The 10,709-nt window shown below is 55.9% G+C and overlaps 1 protein-coding gene across 1 annotated transcript; it reads left to right on the top strand.

Annotated features, from left to right (window-relative positions):
• Nucleotides 1-316: 316 nt before the first annotated feature.
• LOC124295149 lies at nt 317-9,871 on the top strand. The gene is made up of 4 exons (XM_046744034.1): nt 317-465; nt 543-969; nt 4,506-6,047; nt 6,104-9,871. Exons 1-4 carry the CDS (start codon nt 317-319, stop codon nt 9,869-9,871), a joined length of 5,886 nt encoding a protein of 1,961 aa, XP_046599990.1.
• Nucleotides 9,872-10,709: the final 838 nt, after the last annotated feature.

Here is a 10,709-nt window from a genome sequence, read left to right as displayed (position 1 = left end):
CTGCGACAAGAAGAAAGGGAGAGGACCCTCGGGAAATGGCAGGAGGATTGGAGCACCGAACCCAAAGGGGAATGGACCAGAATCGCCATCCCCACGCTTGCGCCATGGGTGGATAGAAGGCACGGCCAAATGAGGTACCACCTGACCCAGGGGCTTACGGGGCATGGTTGCTTCGGGTCGTATCTGGAAAGAATAGGCAAGGAGGATGATGCACGGTGCCACCACTGCACGGCCGAGCGCGACGACCCGGAGCACACCTGGATGCATGATGGAAACGATTGGCCAGGTAGACGGTATCCAGCAGGTGGTTGATAGTATGTTGCAGGCCCGGGCCAAGTGGGACGCGGCTGCCCAGTATATCACCAAGGTCCTTCGGGAGAAGGAGGCAGCTGAGCGGGAGAGAAGGAAGACAGGACAGCAACCCGGTAGACCTGCTGCGGGACTGGAGGCTAGACCGGTGGACAGGCTGAGGGGGGGGGGGGGGGGGGGGCGGCCGGGTGCGCGTGCGATCTACCTCACGCACACTCGGTATGCTTCCTCAGCAGCGGCTACCTGCACGAAGTGGGCAGTGAGATCTCCCCGGCGAACGGGGCCATCAGGACAGAATGGGCTAAGGTTGAGAGGCTGGCTCACGAACATGCCGCCAAGCAGGTCCGAAGTGGGCAGCCCCGGCCTCCGGCAACCAGGCCAACAGAGGAGGGAGCGATGGTCCGGATGACCTACGGTGACGTGAATTACCTAGGTAATAACCGGGCCATCCTCTACCTCAAGAGACGATATGGGGGGACCCAGCAGCTGGTCAACTCGACCAGCCCGCTGAAAATGCACCCCCCCTGGCGGGACGCGGTGGTGCTGGACGGAACTGTGTTCACCGCCAGCTGCCAGTGTGGCAGCCTGGCTGAACACAAGCGTATGTTCCCGCACTTCCGTACCACCGTGGAGAATGGGGCTACCAAGTCGGACTGGAGGGTGACGGTGGGGGCGGCAAAAACCGGCGTCACAGTGCAGAGGGGACACCACATCCGCACCGCGCAAAACATGCTAGTGCGGTGCGGAAATAGTGAAGTGAAAAGTGACGCTCGGAGGGGGTATACAAGACAAGGTACGCGAAGACACCCCCCACGAACAGGCGAACACTAATACTGTGTAATCAAAGTGTCAAAGTGATAAAGGTTACAGACTGAACACAGAGAGTAACCTAAGTGATAAGCGGTCACCGGACACCAAACAATTAACGGTGCGGTGAAGCAGGTCTAGGCCGCTGGAATTATAGCGCCAGCAAAATACCGGCGGCAGTGGGTCACGGCCTGAGCGGCGTCGACTAGCGACGAGTGTAAAGCTAAAAACAATCAAGCGCGGGCTGACGACCTTGCTGAGTCAGCAAACTCCGGTGAGCAGCAAGACTCGGCAGGCTGGCGCGAGTAGGTAGTAAGGACAATGTAAAAATTACATTTAATTACATTTAATTAGTAAATAATACTAACACTAGAATAGGTGTACACTGTAAATATTAACTAACATTACTAGTAGGCCTGGGTAGTCATGCTAGTATAGCCCGACCAACACGGTCGACTTACGCGACAGGGCTTTAACCACAGAGCAGGTGTACACGAGCCGGCGCGGAACTCTTGCGTCAGCAAATTCCGCGCCGGCAGTAGGCCGCGTACCGTGTGTACGTTAAGTAGTACGGGCAGACGCAACAGTGCAGGCAAGCCGGCGCGAAACCCTTGCGTCAGCAAATTCCGCGCCGGCAGTAGGTCGCGCACTGTGTGTACGTACTGTACGTACTGTAGAACGGGCAGAGCAATAATAAATAACAATAGCTCAACTGCTCTGTAGGATAACTAACACGCTAGGCATAAGTACAGGCGGGCCGGCGCGGAAAACTTGCGTCAGCATATTCCGCGCCGTCAGTGGGTCACGCGCTGCAAGAGTAGCAAGCGGGTGACTGCTTACATAAGTAGTGAGTAAGTAATTACCGTAAAGTAGAGATAGTAATTATATATAATGGTAATTATTATTAATTTATGTGTAAATAAAATATTATTAATTATTGTCAAGTATATTAATAGTAATTAATTATGAATAGCGAGAAGGTACGAGGAATGGAAGGGAGGCGCAGCCTTGACAGGCCGGCAAGGAGCATGCTCCGCGCCGGCTGGCGAGCTGGCCACGGAGAGAATAAGAGGCCAGGAAAACAGGCCGGCCACAGGGACGAGGTGAAGTAATGCGAAAGCGGTTCCGCCTCGTCCTGGGTGATGAGCGGCGGAGGGGTTTTAGCCGGTAAAAATCCGGCACTATCCGATGATATCCAAGAACAACCGGATGTCTTTTGAAGATTTCCCCTTCGCCGCTAAAAAAAAAAAAAAAAAAAAAAAAAAAAAAGGTTAGGTTAGGTTAGGTTAGCCCGGACAACATCGTCGAGGAGTTGCTCTCCAGCGAGAAAAGGTGGAAGGAGATTGCGGCAATAGTCTATGAAATCATTTCAACGAAAGATAAGGACGACAGAAACAACGGCTTCTGACAAAAGAAGACCATCTTGTAAGTCTTAAGATTCCTACTCACTTATATCAGGCATCGTAGTTATTGACGCGTGTTATCATCGTCACTTACTTCCATCCCTATTTTAAACTGAACACTGATTTGTACACCAATATACCTTTCCCACCTATTTCACATACTGACTATTTATCTATCTATTTACTCTATTTATTTATTCTATTTATTCTATCCATCTATTCTGACTATACACACTTAATTCATGTATTATTTTGAACTATATACTAATTTACCTATTTTACTTTTTACACACTGACTATTCGTCTACTCTATTTATCTATTTATTTATCTACATCTACACCTTGTCTATTGACAAGTTTTAAACATCGTAACGTCCTTCCATGTCTATTTTGAACCATATACTAATTTACCTATTTTACTTTTTACACACTGACTATCCTTTCACTCTATTTATCTATTTACTTATCTACATTTACACCTTGTCTATTGACAAGTTTTAAACATCGTAACGTCCTTCCATGTCTATTTTAAACTATATACTAATTTACCTACTTTACTTTTTACACACTGACTATCCTGCTACTCTATTTATCTATTTATTTATCTACATCTACACCTTGTCTATTGACAAGTTTTGAACATCGTAACGTCCTTCTATGTCTATTTCAAACTATATACTAATTTACCTATTTTACTTTTTACATACTGACTATCCATAATACTCTATTTATCTATTCTATTCATTCTATCTAATCTACTTCTTCCATTTATTCTATTTATTTATCCTGGTACATGGAAGTAAGACGGTTTCCTATCTCAAAACCGTAGAGAGTTAAGATAAGAGGGTGCTCAAATAGTGGGACCTTCGCCCACACAGAAGTCAAATAAGAACCATGAGAGCCTAACATCCCTTGGAAGGGGGCTACCCCGCGTCCCCACGGGGAGGGGCTCGCGACCAGGGGAGACTGCCATAGCCGGTCCGAAGCCCGGTTGAGAAAAGTAGACGGGCCTAACTGAGCCTAACTTTGTCCCCAGCTGGCTACCCCCGGTGGGCGAGATAAGGGCACCCGGGCTGGCCTCCTCAGGGGGGCACGCTACGGTGCCACACCGCGCCGACTGGATCGGGTGTAAGATGCAATGCCGAAAGGCGGTTCCTTGCCCCCGAGCTGAGGAACTCCAACTCGGCGGTAGATCTTCGGCAAAAAAAAAAAAAAAAAAATAAAGGTTAGGTTAGGTTAGGTTAGGTTAGGTTAGGTTAGGTTAGGTTCCCCTACGTCGGTTGTCACCTTGTCGTGGTGTAGGGGCTTGGCGGTCGCAATGAATCCAGTGGACCCAATGACTAGGGTTCCAAAGACCCTAGGCAGAGGCGAGACTGGATGAGCGTCTAACACTAAGCACAACCGGCCCAGCCTCGAGGTTGGGTGAGGAAATGGTGGGGGATGAATGGGAAGTGAATGAATGGGATGTGGTCGGGACCCCTGAGGATATTCCTCCGAGATTAGTCAAGGCCGGACTAGTAATCCGCCGACCAGGGCTGCAAGATATGTCTGTACCTTTCCTGCGGTTTCCTAGGAATCCGCAGGTTTGAAGTGGGAAAACCGCTACTTGCAGCTGTCTGGAGCCAATCGGAGGGTTGAACCTTGGGCCTCGGGCGCATGTATGGAGGATTACCTGGTCAGTATTTCCTCATACCCGAAGCTGGTAGGGTATTTCCGGCAAGGTCTTACCCGAATGGGGGCCTACCCTGGCTCGGATTGACAGGGGAATCCCCCGGACGGAAGACCCTAAAGAGGTAAGGGGGGCGGGGGGGATCGCATGGATAGGGCTGACCACCCGACAAGCTGAAAGCAGCTTCCGTGCGAGTACGGGGTTAGGATTCTTTCCGGCGGGGATAGATGCTGCACCGCGGTGCAGCTGCCATGATGGCCGAACCGTCGTAAGACTAAATCAAAATAAATATGGATAACTTAAAAACAAACAAACAGGGAAAACAAAACGAAACGGAGTGCGAGGTATTCGAGGTGGACCCCTTCGCGAGAAGGACCAGCATCCACCGGACACCACCGCCCAAGCGGGTCACCAGCATGGTGGTCGAGATGAGGAAGCCGGCGCCTGTTCAGACGCCACTTGTCCTCACCGACGTGGAGGCGAGGAAGGGGGACATGCAGGTGGACGAGACCGCGTCCAATGGCGCAATCCCGAGAGCCGTGAAGGGGGCGGCAAGGACGATGAGCTGCCCCGACGCGATGCGAAACCTGCAGGAGGCTAGCGGAAGGGAGCAATTGAAGACCCTGGTTGCCCTCATTGAGGGCATGAAGGCCTTCACTTCGGCACATAAAAACACTCATGTTGCCCTCAAAGAGGATGTGGCGAAGGCGGCCATCGTCGTAAGGCAGGTGGAGCGAGCCTGGGCCAAAATGGAGGGGGAGTTGGCCGGGGACAAGGGATCACGGACGTCCGTGAACAAGGCTACCCAGACCGTGCGGGGCCAACCGCAACACGAGAAGACCGAGACAACAATGCCGAAGCCAGCGGGAGCGGAGGGGAAGACCTCCAAAAGAAAGGAGATCTCTCCCTCTGCGGGAACAGCGGAGAAACGGCTGTGCCCAGAGGAAAAGGGGCAGCAAGAGGGCTGGAACCTGGTGGTGAGGCGGGGCCGCCCCAAAGTGGCTGCCGCCACAGCACCACCAGCAGTGCCAGCGAAGCTGGCAGCCGAGGCCCCCGCGAAAGAGGGGAAGCGGAGGCCCAGGAAGCCGGTCCGACCAGACGCGGTCCTCATCAAGACGGCGGGCGGGGCCAACTACGCGGAGGCCCTGAGGAGGGTCAAGAGCCAGGTGGACCCGGAAAAGATGGGGGTCCACATATCAGCCGTCAGGAGGACCAGGGAGGGCGACATGCTATTGGAGCTGAAGGGTCCCAATGGCGCGCAAGCCCTCAAGGCGGCGGTGATAGGGGTACTAGGGGACCAGACCAAGGTGTCTACCCTGGAACCATCCATGAGCATTGAAATCAGGGATCCGGACGAGGTCACCTCTGCGGAAGAGGTGAGACTGGCCCTCAGCACCGTCCTGAAGACGCCGCTGGAGGGCGTAATCAGGATGAGGGCCGGCTTCCGGGACACGCAGGTAGCCCTCACAAAGGTCCCGGAGAGAACCGCCCGAAAGCTCCTGGCCCTGGGCAGGGTAAAGATAGGATGGACCGCCTGCCGGATCCGCGAGAGGATCTCGGTGGATAGGTGCCACAGGTGCCAAGGGTACGGGCACCACGCGGCACAGTGCCTGGGAAAGGACAATTCCCAGGCTTGCAGAAAGTGCGGGGAGGCTGGCCACAAGGAGAAGGAGTGTCCGAAGACGGCCCCTAGATGCATTTTATGCGCCAGTAATGGGGCAAGGGCAGACCACTTCTCCGGTAGTGGAAGATGCTCGGTCTTTAGGGACGAGCTGAACAAGGCCAAACTTCGGCATGGCAGGCGAAGCATCGCGGGGGTCGCCAGCACCGTAGCAGCGAAGAGGGATAGTGTGGAGGCTGTGATGCTCTCCCCCACCACACTGGGAGTTCTGTTCGGGCGGAGGCTCGATTTTAGCGCTCCAACATGCCAGGAGTGAAGGGGAACACCAGCACGGGACCCGGGGACAAGCCTGGGGTAGTGATACTCCAGGTAAACCTGAACCGGAGCCATGCGGCCCAGGACCTGCTGACCCAGACCGCCGCTGCGCACGGTGCCGGGATACTGATAGTCTCGGAGCCCAGCGGCGCGGGAAAGCAGGGGAACTGGATGGTGGACCGGAGGGGGGACGCGGCGATACTAGCGACGAACAACCTCCATGGCACCCTCACGCTGGAGGGAAAAGGGGAGGGGTCCGTCTGGGCGAGAACGAGCGGCTTAACCATCTACAGCTGCTATTTCTCGCCCAACGTCGCGCCCACCGACTTTGAGGCCCAGCTGCATAGCCTGGAGGCCAGCATCCGGACAGCGAGAGGCAAGATCATCGTGGCTGGGGACTTCAACGCGAAGTCCCCGAGCTGGGGGTCCTCGAAGCTGGACGCGAGGGGCCAAGCCGTCACCGAATTCCTGGCAAGGCTGGACCTCCTCCCGATCAACGTTGGCACTGAGCCAACCTGGTACCGGGAGAGCACGGGGTCAAGGTCAGTAATCGACATCACGACGGGGAGCCCGGAGGTAGTAGCCGAAGTTAAGGGGTGGCGGGTCCTGGAGGACGAAACCCTCAGTGACCACCGCTACCTCTGTATGGACTGGGTACCAGGGAGGAGAGTCGAACGAAAGGGGAAGTGGCCTGAAGGGGGGTGGATGGTCAGGAAACTAAACAAAGAGGCCATGGCAAGCTCCTTCCGCAAAAGCGGCACAAGGGGGACTCCAGAGGACACCGACGCAGCCGGGTTGATGAGAAGGATCACCACAGCATGCGACGCGGCGATGCCCAAGACGAAACCACCCAGAGGCAGAACAGCGTTGCACTGGTGGTCCGAGGAGATTGCGCAATTGCGCAGGGACTGCCTCCGGAGCAGGAGGAAGGTACAGCGGGAGAGAGCAAGGGGTCAGGGAACGGACGCAAGCCTTGGGATCTACCAAGCAGCCAAAAAAAGGCTGCGGGCGGAGATCAAGGCAAGCAAGGAAAGGTGCTGGGAAGAATTGCTCCGCACGATAGAGGAGGACCCGTGGGGGCTTCCCTACAAATTGATCACGAAGAAGCTCGGAGGTACGAAGCAACCGGACGACCCCGAGGTGATCGAAAGAGTCCTGAACGAGCTTTTCCCCGTGCATAGGACCATCCTAGCACCAAGAGAAGCAGGAGAGACCGAGCCGCCGGCCCCCTTCACGGAGGCGGAGCTCAAGGAAGCAGCTAAGAAACTAGCTGGTGGAAAGGCCCCAGGACCAGATGGAGTTCCAAACGAGGCTCTGGCAGTGGCGGTGGAAAGCGACCCGGAGGCGTTCCTGAAAGCCTTCAACGAATGCCTCCGGACGGGCCGCTTCCACGACGACTGGAAACGCCAGAGACTCGTCCTGCTGCCGAAGGGAGCCCCGGAGGAGGGAGGAACCCAGAAGTACAGGCCCATTAGCCTTATATACACCACGGGGAAACTATTGGAGAGAATGGTGCACGCGAGACTGGCGGAACCCGTAGAAGAAGCGGGCGGACTAGCCTGCCGACAGTACGGGTTCAGAAGGGGCAGGTCTACGATACAGGCCATACAAGACGTGGTGAGCATCGCCAGAGAGGCGAATGCGAGGAGAGGGCGACACGCTACCCCCTGCTTGCTGGCGCTTTTGGACGTCAAAAACGCCTTCAATGCGGTGGGGCATAGCGCAATACTCGAGGCAATGGAGAGGAAAACCAGCATGCCAAAGTACCTCCTGGGCATGGTCGCGAGCTACCTGGAAAACAGGCGGCTCATGTACCGCACCAGTGAGGGGGTGAAAACACGCCTGGTAACGGCGGGGGTCCCACAGGGATCGGTCCTTGGACCGCTCCTGTGGAACCTAGCCTACGATGACCTGCTCCGAATGGAGATGCCAGAGGGGGTGAGCACCATCGGGTTTGCGGACGACATCGCGCTCCTGGTGACGGCGAGGACGGCGGAGCTGCTTGAGGTAACGGCAGGCGAGGCCATCAACCGAGTGTGGGACTGGCTGCACGAGAAAGGGCTGGAGCTGGCCGAAAAAAAGACAGAAGTGGTGGTCCTGACTAGGAGGCATAAGCTCAGAGTCAACCCCATAATGGTCAAGGGGCACCAGGTGAGGCCCGCGAAGAGCGTTAAGTATTTGGGCGTGACAGTCGACGCGAAGTTGAACTTCGCGGAGCACGTGGCGACAGCCGCGGACAAGGCCATGAGGACGGCGACAGCTCTTGGCAGACTCATGCCAAACACCGGCGGCCCGGGCTACGCCAGGCGGAGGCTCTTGGCGGGAGTCGCGTACTCAGTAATGCTGTACGGGGCTCCTGTCTGGGCCGAAGCCTTGAAAGTGGCCAGAAATAGGAACAGAGTTGACGCGGTGGGAAGAGTCTGCGCACTGAGAGTGACCTCAGCGTACCGCACCGCATCTACAGCAGCGGTCATGGTGTTGGCGGGGTTGATCCCACCACACCTCATGGCGGAAGAGCGCAGGCGAATCGCCACCGCAGAGACGGGGAGAGGCCTCCACAGCAAGGCAGCAAAGGCCAGGTTGCGACGAGAAGAGAGAGAGATGACCATCCGGAGATGGGACGAGGAGTGGACTAGCGGAGAGAAAGGGACTTGGACCAGGGAGGCCATACCATCCGTCGTGCCCTGGGTGGAGCGGAGGTTCGGCCAACTGAGCTTCCACCTCACCCAGGGGCTCACCGGGCACGGCTGTTTCGGTGAGTACCTTTACCGTATAGGTAGGGAGGCGACGGCAAGGTGCCATCACTGTGATAGCCCCAAAGATGACGTGGACCACACCTGGTTCCGCTGCCCGGCATGGAGGGGTCGAAGGGACAGAATGAGGAGTGTTACCGGGGAGGTCGATGGCATCGCCGACCTCGTCAAGGTGATGCTGGAGGCCCCAAGAAAGTGGGAAGCAGCGGAGCAATACATCAGCGGAGTTCTGCGCAACAAAGAAAAAGAGGAGAGGGAGAGACAGGGGCAGCAGCCACGAGAACTGCCCGACCGAACAACCCAAAGGCCTGCAATCAGGCCGGTAGGCAGGCTGAGGGGGGGAGCGACCGAGTGCGCGTGTGACATACCATACGCGCACTCGGTGTGTTTCCGTAGCGGCGGTTTGCTACAGGACCAGAGGGCCCAGGACACCGGGCACCTAGCGGGAGGCGGCATCAACGCCACCTGGACAAGGGTGGAGGACCTGGCGGCCGAACACGCGGACAAATTGACCCGACGCGGGGAGCCCCGACCTCCAGCGAAGACGCTAACAAGGGTGGGAGCGATGGTCCGGATGACCTACGGTGATGTAAATTACCTGGGTAACAACCGGGCCATCCTCTACCTCAAAAGGCGATATGGGGGGACCCAGCGGCTGGTCAACTCGACCAGCCCGCTGAAAATGCACCCCCCCTGGCGTGACGCGGTGGTGCTGGACGGAACAGTGTTCACCGCCAGCTGCCAGTGTGGCAGCCTGGCTGAACACAAGAGCATGTTCCCGCACTACCGCACCACCGTGGAGAATGGGGTCACCAAGTCAAACTGGAGGGTGACGGTGGAAGCTGCAAAAACCGACGTAGCCGTGAAAAGAGGACACCACATCCGCACCGCGCAAAGCATGCTAGTGCGGTGCGGAAACAGTGAGGTGAAAGCTGACGGATGGAGGGGGTGTACAAGACAAGGGGCGCGAAGACACCCCCCCACGAACAGATGAATTAGTGTTAGTGAATTAGATTGATAGGAATTAGCGACCTGACTGTTTAACAGCTGGTAAGACAGCAGTGATCATAACTAGCATAAGGACACCAGATGGTGCGTTAGTGTGTAGTTTTCTAGAATAAGTGAAAGGTTTGCCAACAAAAACTATCAGGCAGTGACACGTGGAGCGACAAGCAGACCAAGAAGGCGATGCCGAGTCGCGAAAGAAAGGGAGAGGCCAGGAGAACAGGCCGGCCACAGGGACGAGGTGAAGTAATGCGAAAGCGGTTCCGCCTCGTCCTGGGTGATGAGCGGCGGAGGGGTTTTAGCCGGTAAAAATCCGGCACTATCCGACGACATCCAAGAACAACCGGATGTCTTTCGAAGATTTCCCCTTCGCCGCTGAAAAAAAAAAAAAAAAAAAAAAGGTTTCCCTCACAGGGTCGCCACCTTGTCGTGGTGTGGGGGGCTTGATGCTCGTCGCGATGAACTGCTGGAGCGATGCCGGCGGGGCCTTCGTGCCCCAGCAGGTCCTACCTTGCCGGTAAGGTTCACAGGGAGTGGAGGGTGACTAACGGCGACCTAAGGGAGGGACCCTGACAAAAAACCCAAGATGGAGAGTCATAGGAGAATAACGGTTACGGCGCAAGGGATCGGAGCCCTAGTGCCGGCGGGGAGCGTTGGTGACAGAGCAGGCCACACCCCGTCGTCATCATACGACTGCAATCATATACACACTTACACACACAACAGGAGGACGAGCGGAACGCCCGTGCTAGGAAGCCCGGACATTTACTACACACTAGAAAATGAGACCATCCTGAGTCCGGATCTCAGAACACCCCTGAGACAAC

The sequence above is a fragment of the Neodiprion lecontei genome, chromosome 6 (genome assembly GCF_021901455.1).
Source record: "Neodiprion lecontei isolate iyNeoLeco1 chromosome 6, iyNeoLeco1.1, whole genome shotgun sequence".
Taxonomy (NCBI): domain Eukaryota; kingdom Metazoa; phylum Arthropoda; class Insecta; order Hymenoptera; family Diprionidae; genus Neodiprion; species Neodiprion lecontei.
This window is presented reverse-complemented; position numbering and strand designations above follow the sequence as displayed.